Raw genomic sequence first — 21,317 nt, forward strand, 5'->3', positions numbered from 1 at the left:
CCTCCCTCCTTCCTTCCTTCCTTCCTTCCTTCCTTCCTTCCTTCCTTCCTTTATTTCTTTCCTTTCTGACATGGTCTTGCTCTGTCACTCAGCCTGGAGTGCACTGGTGCAATCATAGCTCACTGTAGACTCAAACTCCTGGGCTCAAGCAATCCTCCCACCTTACCCTACCGAGTAGCTGGGACTACAGGCATGTGCCACCACACCTAGCTAATTTTTTGATTTTTTTGTATAGACAAGGTCTCTCACTCTGTTGCCCAATCTGGTTTCAAACTCCTGGCCTCAAGTCATCCTCTTGCTTGGGCCTCCCAACTTGCTGGGATGATAGGCGTAAACCACTGTGCCTGGCTATGGCCACTTTTGAGCTGTAATAGCAGAATTCAGGAGCTGTGATAGAGACTGTACGCACCCCGAAGCCTAAAACATTTACCTTTACAGAAGTAGTATTTGTGGAGGTGATAGTACCTTTCCAGAAGGAAGGGGCTGGTCTCTGCTCTTTGCTTTATCTCCCATAATGCAGCCTGGCGATTTGACCAGATAAGTCCATTAACTCCATGTTATGCTTGCATTGCATGCCATAAATTTGGAGGTACAATAATTGACTTTTTTTTTTTTTTAGAGACTCGCTCTGTCGCCCAGGCTGGAGTGCAGTGGCATGATCTTGGCTCACTGCAACTTCCGCCTCCTGGGTTCAAGCAATTCTCCTGCCTCAGCCTCCTGAGTAGCTGGGATTACAGGCTCCTGCCACCACCCCCAGCTAATTTTTGTATTTTTTGTAGAGACGGGGTTTCACCATGTTGGCCAGGTTGATCTTGAACTCCTGAGCTCAGGTGATCCACCTGCCTTGGCCTCCCAAAGTGCTGGGATTACAGGCGTGAGCCACTGCACTTGGCTTGTAATCCCCTTTTACATTACATTAGATCTCTTGTTAATGAACATTTAGATTGTTTCCAAACTTTTGCTGTATGAACAATGCTGTCATTTTGCACATGTGCAAGCCTATTTGGAAGTAAAGGCTAGGACTGGGATTGCGGTGTCCAGGGATGCATGAGCACGTGCAATTTTAATAGATTTTTCCAGATCACCCTCTACAGAAGTGGCAACAATTTACACTCACACCAGAAATTCATGAAAATACCTACTTCCTCATACTCCCTCACTCATTTGCCAACTCAGTGTGCTATCAAACTTACTGATCTCTGCAAATCGAGTAGGTGAGAAGTGGTATCTTAATTTAGCTTTAAATTGCTTCTTTTTTTTTTTTTTATGAGAGAGGTATTTTCTGTGAACATGTTTTTCTTATCTGTTGTCCATTTTTCAATTTTTTTTTTTTTTTTTTTTTTTACCAGTTTGTACAAGCTTTGAGTACACTGAAGAAAGTAGTCTGGAGTATGAGTTGTGAATCTCTCTCCCTTGTGTAGTATTTTTCTTTTGAATATGCTTATGGTAGTTTATCACATACAGGAATTAATAAATAAATAAATAAATAAATAAATAAATAAATAAATAAATTAATTAATTGAGACAGAGTCTCACTCTGTCGCCCAGGCTGGAGTGCAGTGGAGTGATCTCAGCTCACTGCAACCTCCGCCTCCTAGGTTCAAGTGATTCTCCTGCCTCAGCCTCCCGACTAGCTGGGACTACAGGTGCGTGCCACTATGCCTGGCTAATTTTTTTGTATTTTTGGTAGAGACAGGGTTTCACCATGTTGGCCAGTATGGTCTTGATCTCCTGACCTCGTGATCCACCCGTCTCGGCCTCCCGAAGTGCAGGGATTACAGGTGTGAGCTGCCGTGCCGGTCCAGAAATTTATTTAAAATGACTGTGTGGAGGCCGGGCGCAGTGGCTCACACCTGTAATCCCAGTATTTTGGGAGGCCAAGCTGGGCTGGTCGCTTGAAGCCAGGAGTTCAAGACCAGCCTGGCCAACATAGCGAAACCTCATATCTACTAAAAATACACAAATTAGCCAACCATGATGGCACACACCTGTAATCCCAGCTGCTCAGGACGCTGAGACAGGAGAAATGCTTGAACCCGGGAGGTGGAGGTTGCAGCAGTGAGCCCAGGTCACGTCACTGTACTCCAGCCTGGGTGATGGAGTGAAAATTATCTCAAAGAAATAAAATAAATAAAAATAAAAATAAATGAAATGACTGTGTGGGCAGGGTCCAGTGGCTCTTGCCTGTAATTCCAGCACTTTGGGATACTGAGGTGGGAGGATTGCTTGAGCCCAGGAGGCAGAGGCTGCAGTGAGCTATGATTATGCCACTGGATTCCATCTTGGGCAACAGGGTGAGACCCTGTCTCAAAAAAGAAAAAAAAAAAAAAAAAAGAAAAAAAAAAGTTGGCCTGGGACTGCAGGTGTGTACCACCACACCTAGCTAATTTTTAAAAACCTTTTTGTAGAGATGGGGTCTCACTATGTTACCCAGGCTAGTTTCAAACTTCTGGCCTCAAGTGATGCTCCCACCTCAACCACCCAAGTTGCTGGGATTACAGGCATGAGCCATGGTGCCCAGCTTGAATTGACCTATTTTTACTTTTAAAATTTATTCATTTATTTTTTGGGACAGAGTCTTGCCCTGTCGCCCAGGCTGGAGTGCAGTGGTGCTATTTCGGCTCACTGCAACCTCTGCCTCCTGGGTTCAAGCAATTCTCTTGCCTCAGCCTCCCATTTAGCTGGGGTTACAGGTGCGCACCACCACACCTGGCTAATTTTTTGTATTTTTTGTATTTTTAGTAAAGACGGAGTTTCACCATGTTGCCCAGGCTGATCTTGAACTCCTGAGCTCAGGCAATCTGCTCCCCTCGGCCTCCCAAAGATTAGCATGAGCCACTGCGCCTGGCCCTATTTTCACATGACTTCTGGTTTTTGTGTCATTCTTAGGAAGACCTTTTCTCATTCTGAGTCTTAACATTTTCCCATTTTTTTTCTTTTCTAATTCTTCGTCCTAGTCATGGGAATTCAGGAATCCGGGTATGGGCCCCCACCTTCCTCTGGGTGGCAGAACTTCTTCTGTGGTCTCCTTCTCTCCCCACATGTCGGAGTTTTCTCTATTTCCACTTCTCCCCACAGGGTGGTGGTTGGAGCCCCCCAGGAGATAGTGGCTGCCAACCAAACGGGCAGCCTCTACCAGTGTGATTACAGCATAGGCTCATGCGAGCCCATCCGCCTGCAGAGTGAGTCACCGCCCCGCAGGGCCGGGACTGGGATTCCCCCTGTGAACACATAGGGACTTGCCAGGCACTCCTGTGTGTTGGAGGATCTGTGGTGGGGGCACAGGTGTCTGCCTCCCTACCCTCTCCTCGCCTGCAGTCTCTCCCCTAGACATCCCCAGGCAATCCCTCCATGTTCCTTTCTTTCCCAAGATCTAGGCTTCCCCTTCACTGTCAGACCTCCTTGTCTCCCGCATGGAGGTGATCCCTGCCCAGCTCTTCCACAGCCTTCTCTGTCCCCCCCGAGGGTGACCTTGCCCATATCTGTCCCCGCAGTCCCCGTGGAGGCCGTGAACATGTCCCTGGGCCTGTCCCTGGCAGCCACCGCCAGCCCCCCCCAGCTGCTGGTGAGTGGCCCTGGATCAGAGGAGCATCCTAATGGGGGTGTCTGGGGGCCCATGCATGGTGGGGCAGTGGGTCTTGTGGAGGGTGGAGGTGCTGGGGTACAAGGACAGGAAGCAGGGGCAGCCCCTTCCACTGGCTCCTGCCCCCTAGGCCTGTGGCCCCACCATGCACCAGATTTGCAGTGAGAACACGTACGTGAAAGGGCTCTGCTTCCTGTTTGGATCCAACCTATGGCAGCAGCCCCAGAAGTTCCCAGGGACCCTCCGAGGTGGGTTGCATTTGGCAGAGGGAACGGATGGGCAGCAAAAGACCAGGGGAGGGGGCAGGACTGAGGTGACATCTATTCAAGGTCTGGGCTCTGGGTGCAGAAGGGTAGGGGAAGTGGGTCCCATTGGAGAGGGAGGCTAAGGAGGTGCTAGGGTCTTGTACTTTAGGAAAACTCCTTGGCTAGGCACAGTGGCTCACACCTGCAATCCTGACACTTTGGGAGCCCAGGAGTTTGAGATCAGCCCAGGCAATGTAGCGAGACCCTGTCTCTAAAAAAAAAGAAAAAAAATTAGCTGAGTGTGGTGATGACCACCTGTAGTCTTAGTTATTTGGAGGCCAAGGTGGGAAGATTGCTTGAGGCCAGGAGTTCAAGACAAGCCTGGACAACATAGGGAGACTCCTGTCTCTACAAAAATAATAATAATAATAAAAAAATTAGCTAGGTGTGGTGGCACACAGCTGTAGTTCCAGCTTCTCAGGAGGATCACTCGAGCCTGGGTAGTTGAAGCTGCAGTAAGCTATGATTGCACCATTGTACGCCAACCTGGCTGACAGAGCAAGACCCTGTCTTTAAAAAATAAGTCCAGGTCACACTACAGAGGAGGGAATGGTGCAAGGTGTCATTGGCAGGAAGTGGGAATTTTGGGAACCATGTTGGGGGGCTGCCTTCCAGACCCCTGTTCCCCAAACCTCCGTTGATTGAGATTCTGAGCGACTGTATGGACCTTTTTTTTTTTTTTTTTTTTTGAGGCAGAATCTCGCTCTGTCACCCAGGCTGGAGTGCAGTGGCACTATCTCGGCTTACTGCAACCTCTGCCTCCAGGGTTCAAGCGATTCTCCTGCCCCATCTTCCCAAGTAGCTGGGATTACAGGTGCCCACCACCACGCCCGACTAATTTTTGTATTTTTAGCAGAGATGGGATTTCACCATGTTGGCCAGGCTGGTCTTGAACTCCTGAGCTCTGGTGATCTGCCCACCTCGGCTTCCCAAAGTGCTGGGAATGAGCCAGGGAATGAGTGGTGGGCATGAGCCACCGTGCCTGGTCAGGGTGCATGGATCTTTCCAGTTGCTTTTTCCCACTGCTTTGTTCAATGGCTCTGCCATCTTTTTGCTTGTCTTCATGTTGATTCTGGCACCATAGGCGAATGTTTCTTCCTTGCATGTTTTTCTCGTTTTTCTTTCTCAAGCCCTGTTCCTCTATACTTCACCCTCCACAGATAATCCTCCTTCCTCCACAGAGAAAACAAAAGCTTCAGGCATGGACTCCCTCCACTTTCCCCTTCTCTTATTTTATCTTAATAAATGGTTTTCCAGTCTTCACTGAATTTGTTAGACAAATTCTAAAAGAGCTATAACACTGCACTTTCTCCTTTTTCTCAAATTTCCATAATCACAGCACTCCTGGCAGTGACTCACTGGTTTTAGAGGAAGACCTGTCTCTCCTCCGTTCTATGACTAAATTCTTCCATCTGGACTTTTGAGAGTCTCTCATGTACCAACTAAGGTGATCACCTGTCTTCCTTTTTTCTTTTTCTTTCCTTTTTCTTTTTGAGACAGGGTCTTGCTCTGTCACCCAAGCTGGAGTGCAGTGGCACAATCTCAGCTCACTGCAGCCTCTGCCTCCCAGGCTCAAGAAATTCTTGTGCCTCAGCCTCCGGAGTAGCTGGGATCACAGGTGTGCATATACTGATTTTTGTATTTTTTGTAGAGATGGGGTTTCACCTTGTTGCCCAGGCTGGTCTCAAATTCCTGGGCTCAAGAGATCTTCCCATCTCAGCCTCCCACAGTGCTAGGATCACAGGTGTGAGCCACTGTGCCTGGCCCAGCATCTCTTGAATCACTTGTTTTCTCTCTAGGACATTTAATTTCTCCCTTCCTCTGACTGTAAACATTCTCATTCTACCCGTATCTGAAAAACGATCAACCACCACAATTGATAGCCATGAAAATGATCTTCTCTCTTCCAATCTCCTCCTCATCTCCTGCCATCTCTCCCCACCTTCACCACCCAAACTTCCTGAGTGCATTCTCTTCACCCTCGGCTGGCCTCCACCTCCCTCTCCACCTAGGGGCACTGGGTTCTGGGTTCTCTTTTCACTCGCGTGTTCTTCTTTCCTGAAATCACCCAGTTCTGTGGCTTCAGCTAACACCTCTACCTCGTTAGACCTCACTCTCAGGGTTCAAGACTACTTCTTTAAAAATGTTTTCATTTATTAAAAAATATATAACACATACACTTGGTTCAAAATTCGAAAGGGTGCGGTAGCTCACACCTGTAGTCCCAGCACTTTGGGAGGTCAAGTTAGGAGCATTGTTTGAGGCCAGGAGTTTGAGACCAGCCTAGACAACATAATGAGACACTATCTCTACAAAACAACAACAACAACAACAAAAAAAACCAAAAAAACCAATTAGCCAGGTATGGTGGCATGTGCTTGTGGTCTTAATTATTCAGGAGGCCTCCCAAAGTGCTGGGGTTACAGGCATGAGCCACTGTGCCCTGCCAGTCTTTCTAAAATACAAAACGAATCATCTCACTTCCTTTTCTAAGAACCTTCCGTGGCTCCCCATTGCCTGCAGATAAAGTCAAACTCCTTATTGGAGTAGAGAGGCCCTTGCCCGCTGTTCTTTGCTTGATGCCACTGCTGGGTTTCCATTGCCATCACATACGTTTGCCCCTGTAGTGCTGTTTCTATCGAACAGCATTCCTGGATTCTGCCAGAATCCTTTTGAGGCCCTTGTCCCATGTATCAGTAGGAGTCTCAGCTGGGACCAAAAGCACGTTCCAGTAATGTAACTGCCCAAGGGGTTCTCCTTGCCTGCTGCCTAGACAGAGCTGATTCATCAAGACAGCAGAATTGCAATAGAGAAAGAATAATTCACACAGAGCCAGCTGTGCAGGGGACCAGAGTTTTATTATCAACTGAAATCAGTCTCCCTGAGCATTTGGGGAGCAGAGTTTTTAAGGATAACTTGGTGGATGCGGGGAGCCAGTGAGCCGGGAGTACTGATTGGTCAGGGATGAAATCATCGGGAATTGGAGCTGTCTTCTTGCGTTCAGTCGGTTCCTGGGTGGGGGCCACGTGATCAGATGAGCCAGTTTATTGATCTGGGTGGTGCCAGCTGATCCATCAAGTGCAAGGTCTGCAAAATATCTCAAGTGCTGATTTTAGGAGCAGTTTAGGGAGGGTCAGAATCTTGTAGCCTCCAGCTGCATGACTCCTAAACCATAATTTCTAATCTTGTGACTAATGTTAGTCCTACAAAGGCAGTCTAGTCCCCAGGCAAGAAGGAGGTCTGCTTTGGAAAAGGGCTGTTATGATCTTTGTTTAAACTATAAACTAAGTTTCTCCCAAAGTTAGTTCAGCCTACACCCAGGAATGAACAAGGACAGCTTGGAGGTTAGAAGCAACATGGAGTCGGTTAGGTTAGATCTCTTCCACTGTCTCAGCCATAATTTTGCAAAGGCAGTTTCAGTAAGATTTATTTACAAAGAGGGGGGTTTATTTATAAAGGGAGTAATTATAAAACTGTGAGAGTTCTAAGGGAGCCATCAGGGACTTTGCAAGCCTTGGGCAAGCAGGTCTGTTTTCACCCCTGGGCTTATGGGTTGAGGGGAGGAAGAGCTCACCAGGGTCTGGAGAGAGTCATGTGGGGCTGGCCTCCTTCTGAGGAACAGTTGGTCTTTTGTGAAGGACATAGCTGTCCCCAAGCAACCTCAATGGGAGAACACCCAGACGTCACTGTCCTCCTCCCTCCAGTCTTCTGCTGAGCCCCCTCATCCACCAAATCCAATGGGAATCCAGAGGGCAACAGAGTCCTGGTGATGGGGTCCCTGCAGGTTGACCTCCCAGGCCACAGAGCTGAGTGGCGATGGGTAGAAAGTGGATTTGGGGATGGGGTAGAAGGCAGAGGAGCACATTCCACATCGCTTTATGTGTGTGTGCCATTCTCTTTTCTAGAACCTATTCCTTTTGTATATCTGGCAAATTCTTTCTTCCTTCCTTCCTTCCTTCCTTCCTTCCTTCCTTCCTTCCTTCCTTCCTTCCTTCCTTCTTCCTTTCTTCCTTTCTTTTTTCCTTTCTTTCTTCTTTCTTTTCTTTCTTTCTTGTCTTGCTCTGTGACCCAGGCTGGAGTGCAGTGGTGCGATCTCAGCAACTTTTTGTATTTTTATTAGAGATGGGGTTTCACCATGTCAGCCAAGCTGGTCTCGAATTCCTGATCTCAAGTGATCCACCTGCCTCAGCCTCCCAAAGTGCTGGGATCACAGGTGCGAGCCACTGTGCCCAGCTGGGCAAGTTATTTCCTGTTCTTCAAGATCCAGTCAAACATCACCATGTTCCCTGATTCCCTTGGGCAGAATTAAGGAAAAATTTCCATACTACTTTGTCCTTGTTTGTTTACTTACTTATTTATTTTTTAGAGACAGGGTCTTTCTCTGTGGCCCAGGCTGAGTGCAATGGCGTGATCATAGCTCACTGCAGCCTCAACCTTTTGGGCTGAAGTGATGCCCCACTCTCAGCCTCCTGAGGAGCTGGGACTACAGGCGTGTGCCACTGTGCCCGGCTAATTTTTAACATATATGTATATATGTTATATTATATATACATATTATAGAGACCCATCTCTATAATATATATGTTTATGTATATATTATATAACATATGTATATATTTTATAGAGACGGGGGCCTATATTCTCATTGTTCAGCAGAGAGCTGACATACAAAAAAGCCCAAAACACCAAGTGTCAAATTACTTGATTCATACTCTTTTTCCCCTTCCTCAGGGTGTCCTGAACAGGACATCGCCTTCTTGATTGACGGCTCTGGTAGCATCAACCCACGTGAATTTCAGCAGATGAAGGAGTTTGTCTCGATCATGATGGAGCAATTAAAAAAGTCCAAAACCTTGGTGAGGGCCCATGGGTAGGTTAGGGAAGAGCCCACACAGGGCTGGAAGATACATGGCAACTGGACCACCACGTTCTCCTCCCAGTTCAACTGCAGACATTGCCAAATTGACAATCGATTGTGGTTTGCCTTCCTGAGTCTCTTTTCTGCTCTGTTGGATGCAGTCTCAGCATTCTTTCAGCCTTTTATAAAGCGGGCAGCTCTAATTGTTAAGGGTTGGCATGGCAGATGAAGCCCACATGTCATTGCTGGCTGAGTTCTATTTTCATTTTTATTTCTTATTTTTTTGAGACAGAGTCTTGCTCCGTCTCTCAGGCTAGAGTGCAGCGGCGCAATCTCGGCTCACTGCAACCTCCGCCTCCCGGGTTCAAGCAATTCTCTTGCCTCAGCCTCCCAAGTAGCGGGAATTACAGGTGCGTGCCACCACGCCTGGCTAGTTTTTGTATTTTTAGTAGAGATGGGGTTTCACCATTTTGGCCAGGCTGGTCTCGAACTCCTGACCCCAGGTGATCCACCCGTCTCGGCCTCCCAAAGTGCTGGGATTACAGGTGTGAGCCACTGCTCCTGGCCGCTGGCCATCTTCTAGTATTGAGGAGAGATGGGAGCTGCTGGCAGCTCTCTGTCCTGGTGAGGCAGGGGATTAGGGGCAGTGCAGAGGAGGAATTTGGAGACTGGAGTGTTTAAGATCTTTGTGGAGCTTGCTGGGAGATGTCTGAGAGGTGGGGGCACCTTCTCCAGCATCACACCAGCCACCCCCTCCGCAGTTCTCTTTGATGCAGTACTCCGAAGAATTCTGGACTCACTTTACCTTCAAAGAGTTCCAGGGCAACCCTAACCCGAGATCACTGGTGAAGTCAATAACGCAGCTGTTTGGGCGGACACACACGGCCACGGCCATCCGCAAAGTGGTGTAAGCTTCCCTTTTTCGCTTAGGATGGAGGGAGGAGGAGACACTTTTAGTTGGGCTTTGATGGATGAAGGGAGCCGTTCAGACAGGGGTGGTGGAGGATGCTTCCCCATGGGCAGAGGTGGGGAGGAGGGGCTGTGCATGGTGTATTCATCAAAGGACAAGTCGTGAGTGAAAGGTGGGAGTGGAGTGGGGAAGTGAGAAAAAGTGTCTGGAGGGAGGGTAGAAAGATCGGCTCAGGCCAGGGAACCAAAGGCGGCTTTACAGCCCGTGGTGAGACATCACCATGTCTCATTTTGGGAAGTTCGCTCTGATTTTGGGGTGTGTGTAGAGGCATGGATGAGGTTGGGACAGAAGTACAAGAAGCACTGTAGAGTCCTAGAGGGGCTGGGGAGCTGGTGCAGCGCTCCGGGAGAGGTTTCCTGAAGGCCAATTAAGTGTGTGTGTGTGTATATGTGTGTGTGTCTGTGTGTGTGTGTGTGTGTGTGTGTGTATATATTTATTTATTTTTTGAGACGGAGCAGGCTGGAGTGCAGTGGCCTGATCTCAGCTCAGTGCAACTTCCACCTCCTGGATTCAAGCAATTCTCCTGCCTCAGCCTCCTGAGTAGCTAGGATTACAGGCGCCCACCACCACCATCAGCTAATTTTTGTATTTTTAGTCGAGACGAGGTTTCACCATGTTGACCAAGCTGGTCTTGAACTCCTGACCTCAGGTGATTCACCCAACTCGGCCTCCCATAGTGCTGGGATTACAGGCGTCAGCCATAAATATATATGTTTTTTAAAATTCAGAAGTAATAATACTCAGTTGAAAAACCCAAATTATGCGAAAGTATAAAAACAAAAACTGTGAAGGCTTCCTTTCGCTTCCCTGCCGCTTTTCCAGGTCCTGGGGCAGTTGCGTCTCAGTGCTAAGTCTCAGGGGAGATGGAGCCCCTCCGAGGCCTCACCCAGCTGTATCTGTGTCTGGGATTCTGCTGACATTTCCTTTCTGATGTTAATAGCATCTCTGGCTAGGTGCGGGGACTCACACCTGTAATGTCAGCACTTTGGGAGGCTGAGGTGGGAGGATCACATGAGTCCAAGAGTTTGAGACCAATTGGCAACATAGTGAGACTCTATCTCTAAAAAGATAAAAAAAATAAGCCAGGTGTGATGGTACATGCCTGTAGTCCCAGCTACTCAGGAGGCTGAGGCAGAAGAATCGCTTGAACCCAGGAGTCCAAGTCTGCAGTGAGCTATGATTGTGTCTCTGAACTCCAGCCTGGACAACAGAGTGAGAGTCTATTTCTTTTTTTTTTTTTTGAGACGGAGTCTCGCTCTGTCGCCCAGGCTGGAGTGCAGTGGCCGGATCTCAGCTCACTGCAAGCTCCGCCTCCCGGGTTTACGCCATTCTCCTGCCTCAGCCTCCTGAGTAGCTGGGACTACAGGCGCCCGCCACCTCGCCCGGCTAGTTTTTTGTATATTTTTTAGTAGAGACGGGGTTTCACCGGGTTAGCCAGGATGGTCTCGATCTCCTGACCTTGTGATCCGCCCATCTCGGCCTCCCAAAGTGCTGGGATTACAGGCTTGAGCCACCGCGCCCGGCCGAGTGTCTATTTCTTAAAAAAAAAAAAAAAAAAAAAATTAGCATGTCATCTGCTTGCATTTGACTTTGTCCCTCCTCTTTCCTGCACAGACGAGAACTGTTTAACGTCAACCAGGGAGCCCGAAAGAATGCCCTTAAGATCCTGGTTGTCATCACAGATGGAGAAAAGTTTGGCGATCCCTTGGGATATGAGGACGTCATCCCTGAGGCAGACAGAGAGGGAGTCATTCGCTACGTCATTGGGGTATGGAATGCCGCTCTCAGGGTGATGCTTCTGTGGAGGGTTTCTATGTGGATCTGTCCTTCCTTCAATTTGCAAATATTAATAAAATCAAAGTGACATGAGAGCTATTGCTAGCTCATATACACCGTATCAGCTATCTGTTGCCACATCAATGCTGTGTAATAAACTATCCCAAAATTCAGCAGCTTAAAATAATAAGTAAGCCTGTGGGTCAGCCGGCCAAGAGTTCTGGTTTCAACGGCCTTCCTCAGTCGTTAGCTGCAGGTTGGCAGGCTGCTCTGCTGATCTTGGCCAGGCTCTCTCTGCTTCTGAGGGTTGCCAGCTATGTCATCTGCTGGACCTGATGGCCTTGGGTGGAACCACTGGGGTGACTTGGCCCTTTGGCAACCTGGCTCTCATTCTCCAGGGCTAGCCTGGGCATGTCCTCATGGTGAAAATGGGAGCAACAGAACAGTGGAGATGTTGCAAGTGCTTTTTCATGCCTCTGCATCATGTTTGATAACATCCATGGGTATCATGAGCGGTGCAAGGTTAGAGAAAAACCAGGCCCGTGCAGGTTTGTGTCTTTCTGCAACATCAGGCTTTCGTTGATCCTATTTCAATCACAAACGCCACGAGCTGCATGGAATTCCCAAGGAGGCAGTTCTCCTTAGTGCATCCTGTTCACTTGGACACTCTGGCTCAAGCCACCCACGAATCAGTCAATACTGCAAACCGTATGTAATAGTATACTTAATCAATATATAAAAGTTATAGGTTAAACATTCCACAGCAAACAAAGTAACGTTTGACATCAGAAGAAAAAGAGGAGAAAGGATGAATGAAAAGGACTCCTGGTCTGGGCCCAAAGGTGCTAGTCACATTATTCTTGCAAGGCAGAATCTTTGATGCGGCAGAGTCCTTGGTGGCAAATGCCAGGCTGTCATCAAGAGCAGCTGCGAGGTGTGAGTTCCAGCGGCTGCTTTGAGCTGATGAAGGCTAGATTTCTTCTAGTCACAGAGCCCTCTGGTGAGAACAGACAGGGAAGAATGTGCTTTTTTGTGTCCTTATCTGGTTGGATGTAGTCTTTATTTGTTTATTTTATTTATTTATTTGTTTGTTTGTTTATTTATTTATTTATTTATTTTGAGACTGAGTCTCGCTCTATCGCTCAGGCTGGGGTGCAGTGTCATGATCTTGGCTCACTGCAACCTCCACCTCCCGTGTTCAAGCAATTCTTGTGTCTCAGCCTCCTGAGTAGCTGGGACTACAGACATGCACCACCATGCCTAGCACATTTTTTTTTTTTTTTTTTTTTGTATTCTTAGTAGAGATGGGGTTTCACTATGTTGACCAGGTTGGTCTTGAACTTCTGACCTCAAGTGATCCGACCACCTCGGCCTTCCAAAGTGTGCGATTATAGGAATAAGCCACCGTACCTGACCTATTTAAAAAATTTGTTTAAAACAACATTATTCTTGTTGGCAAAGTGCCCTGTGAAATATACAGTGGAGCCTTTTTCTAAGATGGAGTCAGTTATGTCAAGGGTGCTCTATATACAATGGGCTAAAGCAAGACTCATGCCTGAGCCCAGAGGTAATGAAGTGGGCAGATGACTTCACCAAGAGCAGGAGGGCACAGCACAGCGCTAGGGGAAAAGGCTGGATACAGGAAGAGGCAAGGAGTCAGGATCATCAGTGTAACCAAACTATGACAGCACCTGCGTGACACAGAAAGCGATATAACCATGGATACATGCCTTGGCATGTAGGAAATACCTTCATATAAAGAAAAAGCCTCCCCTTCCTCTAGGGGGAGGTCAACTCCACACCAGGAGACGTGGCACAGCACATGAATCAGCAGCTGGGTTTCTGCCCCAACTTGCTTCCTTAGCACAGTGCCTTGTGCAATGTACAACCTGCCCAACTATACCTGGCAACCCTGTCCCAGGGACTTTCTGATGCATTTCTTCACTTGATAAATAATAGTTCAGACTAGTTTCCTGCAGAATTGTCTTTGTCAGATGATACTGCTACCCTCAGACCATGACTTGGCCTCTGTTCCTTGGTAACAGGTGGGAGATGCCTTCCGCAGTTTGAAATCCCGCCAAGAGCTTAATACCATTGCATCCAAGCCACCTCGTGATCACGTGTTCCAGGTGAATAACTTTGAGGCTCTGAAGACCATTCAGAACCAGCTTCAGGAGAAGATCTTTGCGATCGAGGGTGAGTCAGGCATCTGTGTTCCCAGAGCAGCTCCTTAGGCAGCCTCCCACCCCAGAACACATAGTCCCCTCTAGAATCCAGACCTTCCTAACCCTTGGTATCCCCCAGCATCAACTCTCTCCACTTCCTTCAGCTTTCAGTCCCAGCCTCACTTGGTCAATTCCTTTGAAGTCAAAGAATCCGTACTTTTACCTCTAATTTTGCAAATCTTGGCTATAGGCTGGTAAATTGGAGTATGGGGGAGTCAAATCCCACCCAGTATTTTAACAGAAATTTGGATGTGTTGCCAGCAGTTGTCTGTTTGGTTCACTATTATATCCCAATTGCCTAGAATAGTGCCTGGTAATCAGAAGGTGCTCAATAAATGTTTGTTGAATAAAAGGAATTTAGAAATTGGGGGATTTCATATACAGTCTGGGTTTATGGCTTATCTTGAAAAGCTGGAAGATTAGACACTTTGAAGACCTTGAAGACCGCATTCCCACTTGGCAGGAAGTGGCTGGAGGTGAATGGCTGTCACCCTTCTAAGAGGGACATATGCTGTCCAGCTTGACACAGATCCCGTCGGAGTCTCCTTTTGTCTGGCCACCGGAGCATTTGGGTTTTCAGTACCTATTCTAGGTTCTTCTGCTTTCTTTTCTTTTCTTTTTCTTTTTTTAGAGACTGAGTCTTGCTCTATTGCCCAGGCTGCAGTGGAGTGGTGCGATCTCGGCTCACCACAACCTCTGCCTCCCAGGTCCAAGTGATTCTCCTGCCTCTGCCTCCTGAATAGCTGGGATTATGGGCGCATACCACCATGCCCAGTTAATTTTTGTATTTTTAGTAGAGACGGGGTTTCAACATGTTGGCCAGACTGGTCTCTAACTCCTGACCGCAAGTGATCTGCCCATCTCAGTCTCCCATTATAGGCGTGAGCCACCGTGCCCAGCCTTCTGCTTTCTTTAATGTAGAAAGTTCTCCTCTTCACAGGTACTCAGACAGGAAGTACCAGCTCCTTTGAGCATGAGATGTCTCAGGAAGGCTTCAGTGCTGCCATCACCTCTGTAAGTGACCCTTCATTAAATTGCGGGGGTGGGGCAGGGGGTAGCAAAAAGAAGAGATAGGAGAGATGCAGGGGTTTGGGGACTCTTCTCTGTGATAGGTACTTGGGAGGTAGCTCTGTGAGGGGCAGCGGTGGTCCCTTCTTCCTTCCTCATCAACCCTGTTCTACCCCTTTCCCAGAACGGCCCCTTGCTGAGCACTGTGGGGAGCTATGACTGGGCTGGTGGAGCCTTTCTATATACATCAAAGGAGAAAAGCACCTTCATCAACATGACCAGAGTGGATTCAGACATGAATGATGCTTACCTGGGTAAGTGGGGAGGGCAAGGGTTGCTCTAAGAAGGGGTCAGGATTTGGCATAAGTCAACTAGCATAGATGTCTGGGTCTTTCATAGGTTCTTGGGATAGCTTTAAAGACAGAAACTTCAATTTTTTTTTTTGTTTTTGTTTTTGAGGTGGAGTTTCTTTCTTGTCGCCCAGGCTGTAGTGCAATGGCACAATCTTGGCTCACTACAACCTCTGCCTCCCGGGCTCAAGCGATTCTCCTACCTCAGCCTCCCGAGTAGCTGGTGTTACAAGAATGCACCACCACCCCTGGCTAATTTTTTTTTTTTTTTTTTTTTTTTGAGATGTGGTTTTGCTCTTGTTGCCCAGTCTGGAGTGCAATGGCGTGATCTTGGCTCACCACAACCTCTGCCTCCCAGGTTCAAGCGATTCTCCTGCCTCAGCCTCCTGAGTAGCTGGAATTACAGGCATGTGCCACCATGCCTGGCTAATTTTGTATTTTCAGTGGAGACGGAATTTCTTCATGTTGGTCAGCCTGGTCGCGAACTCCCAACCTCAGGTGATCCACCTGCTTTGGCCTCCCAAAGTGCTGGAATTACAGGTGTGAGCCACCGTGCCCGGCCTTTTTTTGTATTTTCAGTAGAGACCGGGTTTCACCATGTTGGCCAGGCTGGTCTGGAACTCCTGACCTCAGGTGATCCGCCTACCTCAGACTCCCAAAATGCTGGGATTACAGGTGTGAGCCACCTCACCCGGCCAGAAACTTCTAAATTGAATTGTAATTATGTTCATAAAGAGAAATATAGTGTAGGGATCAGTTACCCCAACACAGCGAGCATGGGGCTGCCCCAGTGCCTACTCAAGGAGTGGGTCTGCATGGTGGAGGAGGGGTCAGGGAATACACTTCACTTCTCAGACCCCCACCTTCAGGTTATGCTGCTGCTGTCATCTTGCGGAACCGGGTGGAAAACCTGGTTCTGGGGGCACCTCGATATCAGCACGTCGGCCTGGTGGCAATGTTCAGGCAGAACGCTGGCATATGGGAGTCCAACGCCAATGTCAAGGGCACCCAGGTGAGTGTGGTTTGTGGAGCATGAACGTGCAAACAGAGGCGCCCTGGGGGCTTAGAGATTCCAGGAGGGGCACTCAGATGACATGCATGGCCCTCTTGTAAAGGAGCCTTTGGAGGCTGTGAGCTGGGAAGTTGTGGGATCAGCTTAGCATTTGAGAAAGCTGTGTCCTCAGCTTTTTAACAATGATAAATAACAATGCTTGTCTGTACAGAGCTCTCTATGGGTCTTCCTGTACTCAGAGCTGGTATTCAACCCATATATAACCAAGATAGCCCTGTTAGTTAATAAAATATTGAACTAATTCTGTATTCATTGATAAATGGTGGATTCTCCCTCACCCATGCACTCTGGTGCTTCCCCAGTCTCTGTGGGCTTCCCCATGATCCAGCAACTATGAGGTCAGGAAGGACACTTCACAGACCCTCTAGGATCTGCTCCAGCTATGCCCCTGCTCAGTATCTGTGCAGCCCCAGATGTTCATTATTTTGAATGTCACCCCTGCAAAAGCAGCATGGTCACATATTATGTGAGAACTAGTGAGTGAGGCAAAACTCTGTAGTCAAAATCATTCTTGCAAATTCCTGAAATAGGACTGCACCCATGATATGATGCCTATAGTTTTTAATTTAATTTTTATTTTTTTAATTATACTTTAAGTTCTAGGGTACATGTGCACAACGTGCAGGTTTATTACATATGTATACATGTGCCATGTTGGTATGCTGCACCCATTAACTTGTCATTTACGTTAGGTACATCTCCTAATGCTATCCCTCCCCAGTCTCTCCACCCCATGACAGGCCCCAGTGTGTGATGTTCCCCACCCTGTATCCAAGTGTTCTCATTGTTCAATTCCCACCTATGAATGAGAACACTTGTGCCAGTTTTCAAAGGGAATGTGGTGTTTGGTTTTCTGTCCTTGCAATAGTTTGCTCATAATGATGGTTTCCAGCTTCATCCATGTCCCTACAAAGGACATGAACTCATCCTTTTTTATGGCTGCATAGTATTCCATGGTTTATATGTGCCATGTTTTCTTAATCCAGTCTATCATTGATGGACATTTGGCTTGGTTCCAAGTCTTTGCTATTGTGAATAGCACCACAATAAACATATGTGTGCATGTGTCTTTATAGCAGCCTGATTTATAATCCTTTGGGTATATACCCAGTAATGGGATGGCTGGGTCAAATGGTATTTTTAGTTCTAGATCCTTGAGGAATCGCCACACTGTTTTCCACAATGGTTGAACTAGTTTACAGTCCTACCAACAGTGTAAAAGCATTCCTATTTCTCCACATCCTCTCCAGCATCTGTTGTTTCTTGACTTTTTAATGATTGCCATTCTAACTGGTGTGAGACAGTATCTCATTGTGGTTTTGATTTGCATTTCTCTGATGGCCAGTGATAATGAGCATTTTTTCATGTGTCTATTGGCTGCATAAATGTCTTCTTTTGAGAAGTGTCTGTTCATATCCTTTGCTCACTTTTTGGTGGGGTTGTTTGATTTTTTTCTTGTGAATTTGTTTAAGTTCTTTGTAGATTCTGGATATTAGCCCTTTGTCAGATGGGTAGATTGTAAAAGTTTTCTCCCATTCTGTAGGTTGCCTGTTCACTCTGATGGTAGTTTCTTCTGCTGTGCAGAAGCTCTTTAGTTTAATTAGATCCCATTTGTCAATTTTGGCTTTTGTTGCCATTGTTTTTGGTGTTTTAGTCATGAATTCCTTGCCCATGCCTGTGTCCTAAATGGTATTGCCTAGGTTTCTTTCTAGGGTTTTTATGGTTTTAGGTCTAACATTTAAGTCTTTAATCCATCTTGAATTAATTTTTGTATAAGGTGTAAGGAAGGGATCCAGTTTTGGCTTTCCACATATGGCTAGCGAGTTTTCCCAGCACCATTTATTAAATAGGGAATCCTTTCCCCATTGCTTGTTTTTGTCAGGTTTGTCAAAGATCAGATGGTTGTAGATGTGTGGTATTATTTCTGAGGGCTCTGTTCTGTTCCATGGTCTATATCTCTGTTTTGGTACCAGTACCATGCTGTTTTGGTTATTGTAGCCTTATAGTATAGTTTGAAGTCAGGTAGCATGATGCCTCCAGCTTTGTTCTTTTGGCTGAGGATTGTCTTGGCAATGCAGGCTCTTTTTTGGTTCCATATGAACTTTAAAGTAGTTTTTTCCAATTTTGTGACGAAAGTCATCAGTAGCTTAATGAGGATGGCATTGAATCTATAAATTACCTTGGGCAGTATGGTCATTTTCACGACATTGATTCTTCGAATTCATGAGCATGGAATGTTCTTCCATTTGTTTGTGTCCTCTTTTATTTTGTTGAGCTGGGGTTTGTAGTTCTCCTTGAATAGGTCGTTCACATCCCTTGTAAGTTGGATTCCTAGGTATTTTATTCTCTTTGAAGCAATTGTGAATGGGAGTTCACTCATGATTTGGCTCTCTGTTTGTCTGTTATTGGTGTATAGGAATGCTTGTGATTTTTGCACATTGATTTTGTATCCTGAGACTTTGCTGAAGTTGTTTATCAGCTTAAGGAAATTTTGGGCTGAGATGATGGGGTTTTCTAAATATACAATCATGTCATCTGCAAACAGGGACTATTTGACTTCCTCTTTTCCTATTTGAATACCCTTTATTTCTTTCTCCTGCCTGATTGCCCTAGCCAGAACTTCCAACACTATGTTGAATAGGAGTGGTGAGAGAGGGCATCTCTGTCTTGTGCCAGTTTTCAAAGGGAATACTTCCAGTTTTTGCCCATTCAGTATGATATCGGCTGTAGGTTTGTCATAAATAGCTGTTATTATTTTGAGATACATCCCATGAATACCTAGTTTACTGAGAGTTTTTAGCATGAAGGGCTGTTGAATTTTGTCGAAGGCCTTTTCTGCATCTATTGATATAATCATGTGGTTTTTGCCTTTGGTTCTGTTTATATGGTGGATTATGTTTATTGATTTTCGTATGTTGAACCAGCCTTGCATCCCAGGGATGAAGCCAACTTGATCATAGTGGATAAGCTTTTTGATGTGCTGCTGGATTCAGTTTGCCAGTAATTTATTGAGGAATTTTGCATCGATGTTCTTCAGGGATATTGGTCTAAAATTCTCTTTTGTGTGTGTGTGTCTCTGCCAGGCTTTGGTATCAGGATGATGCTGGCCTCAAAAAAAGTGAATTAGGGAGGATTCCCTCTTTTTCTATTGATTGGAATAGTTTCAGAAGGAATGGAACCAGTTCCTCTTTGTACCTCTGGTAGAATTCAGCTGTGAATCCATCTGGTCCTGGAATTTTTTTGGTTGGTAGGCTATTAACTATTGCCTCAATTTCAGAGCCTGTTATTGGTCTATTCGGGGATTCAACTTCTTTCTGGTTTAGTCTTGGGAGGGTGTATGTGTCCAGGAATGTATCAATTTCTTCCAGATTTTCTAGTTTATTTGCATAGAGGTGTTTATTGTATTCTCTGATGGTAGTTTGTATTTCTGTGGGGTCGGTGGTGATATCCTGTTTATAATTTTTTATTGCATCTATTTGATTATTCTCTCTTTTCTTCTTTATTAGTCTTGCTAGTGGTCTATCAATTTTGTTGATCTTTTCAAAAAACCAGCTTCTGGGTTCATTGATGTTTTGAAGGTTTTTTTGTGTCTCTATCTCCTTCAGTTCTGTTCTGATCTTAGTTATTTCTTGCCATTTGCTAGCTTTTGAATATGTTTGCTCTTGCTTCTCTAGTTCTTTCAATTGTGATGTTAGCATGTCAATTTTAGATCTTTCCTGCTTTCTCTTGTGGGCATTTATTGCTACAAATTTCCCTCTACACACTGCTTTAAATGTGTCCCAGAGATTCTGGTATGTCGTGTCTTTGTTCTCATTTTCAAAGAACATGTTTATTTCTGCCTTCATTTCGTTATGTATCTAGTAGTAATTCAGGAGCAGGTTGCTCAGTTTCCATGTAGTTGAGCGGTTTTGAGTGAGTTTCTTAATCCTGAGTTCTAGTTTGATTGCACTGTGGTCTGAGAGACAGTTTGTTATAATTTCTGTTATTTTACATTTGCTGAGGAATGCTTTACTTCCAACTATGTGGTCAATTTTGGAAAAAGTGCGATGTGGTGCTGAGAAGAATGTATATTCTGTTGATTTGGGGTGGAGAGTTCTGTAGATGTCTATTAGGTCTGCTTGGTGCAGAGCTGAGTTCAATTCCTGGATATCCTTGTTAACTTTCTGTCTCATTGATCTGTCTAATGTTGACAGTGGGGTGTTAAAGTCTCCCATTATTATTGTGTGGGAGTCTAAGTCTCTTTGTAGGTCTCTAAGGACTTGCTTTATGAATCTGGGTGCTCCTGTATTGGGTGCATATATATATATAGGATAGTTAACTCTTCTTGTTGAATTGATCCCTTTACCATTATGTAATGGTCTTCTTTGTCTCTTTTGATCCTTGTTGGTTTAAAGTCTGTTTTATCAGAGACTAGGATTGCAACCCCTGCTTTTTTTTGTTTTCCGTTTGCTTGGTAGGTCTTCCTCCATCCCTTCATTTTGAGCCTATGTGTGTCTCTGCATGTGAGATAGGTCTCCTGAATACAGCACACTGATGGGTCTTGATTCTTTATTCAATTTGCCAGTCTGTGTCCTTTAATTGGAGCATTTAGTCCATCTACATTTAAGGTTAGTATTGTTATGTGTGAATTTGATCCTGTCATTATGATGTTAGCTGGTTATTTTGCTCATTAGTTGATGCAGTTTCTTCCTAGCATTGATGGTCTTTACAATTTGGCATGTTTTTGCAGTGGCTGGTACTGGTTTTTCCTTTCCATGTTTAGTGCTTCCTTCAGGAGCTCTTGTAAGGCAGGCGTGGTGGTGACAAACTCTCTCAGCATTTGCTTGTCTGTAAAGGATTTTATTTCTCCTTCACTTATGAAGCTTAGTTTCGCTGGATATGAAATTCTGGGTTGAAAATTCTTTTCTTTAAGAATGCTGAATATTGGCCCCCTCTCTCTTCTGGCTTGTAGAGTTTCTGCTGAGAGATCCGCTGTTAGTCTGATGGACTTCCTTTTGTGGGTAACCCAACCTTTCTCTGTGGCTGCCCTTAACATTTTTTCCTTCATTTCAACTTTGGTGAATCTGACAATTCTGTGTCTTGGAGTTGCTCTTCTCAAGGAGTATCTTTGTGGCATTCTCTGTATTTCCTGAATTTGAATGTTGGCCTGCCTTGCTAGGCTGGGGAAGTT

The 21,317-nt window shown here is 46.0% G+C and overlaps 1 protein-coding gene and 1 pseudogene across 3 annotated transcripts in view; one reads left to right on the forward strand and one right to left on the reverse strand.

Moving 5' to 3' along the window:
• ITGAM (integrin subunit alpha M) overlaps positions 1 to 21,317 on the forward strand; it is an 80,865-nt gene that overhangs the window by 2,565 nt on the left and 56,983 nt on the right. For 2 of the 3 annotated variants that reach the window (XM_023191073.1, XM_023191072.1), the window contains exons 3-12: positions 3,079 to 3,182; positions 3,495 to 3,565; positions 3,714 to 3,831; positions 8,620 to 8,744; positions 9,508 to 9,653; positions 11,331 to 11,484; positions 13,538 to 13,688; positions 14,658 to 14,731; positions 14,910 to 15,039; positions 15,945 to 16,087. In XM_023191073.1, coding sequence (XP_023046841.1) covers positions 3,079 to 3,182; positions 3,495 to 3,565; positions 3,714 to 3,831; positions 8,620 to 8,744; positions 9,508 to 9,653; positions 11,331 to 11,484; positions 13,538 to 13,688; positions 14,658 to 14,731; positions 14,910 to 15,039; positions 15,945 to 16,087 — 1,216 coding nt within the window. The remainder of the gene's footprint in view (positions 1 to 3,078; positions 3,183 to 3,494; positions 3,566 to 3,713; positions 3,832 to 8,619; positions 8,745 to 9,507; positions 9,654 to 11,330; positions 11,485 to 13,537; positions 13,689 to 14,657; positions 14,732 to 14,909; positions 15,040 to 15,944; positions 16,088 to 21,317) is intronic. The other variant, XM_023191074.1, reaches the window with a different exon arrangement.
• On the reverse strand, positions 5,135 to 5,191 carry LOC111525737 (annotated as a pseudogene).

Source organism: Piliocolobus tephrosceles, chromosome 17 (genome assembly GCF_002776525.5).
Source record: "Piliocolobus tephrosceles isolate RC106 chromosome 17, ASM277652v3, whole genome shotgun sequence".
NCBI classification, from domain to species: Eukaryota; Metazoa; Chordata; class Mammalia; order Primates; family Cercopithecidae; genus Piliocolobus; species Piliocolobus tephrosceles.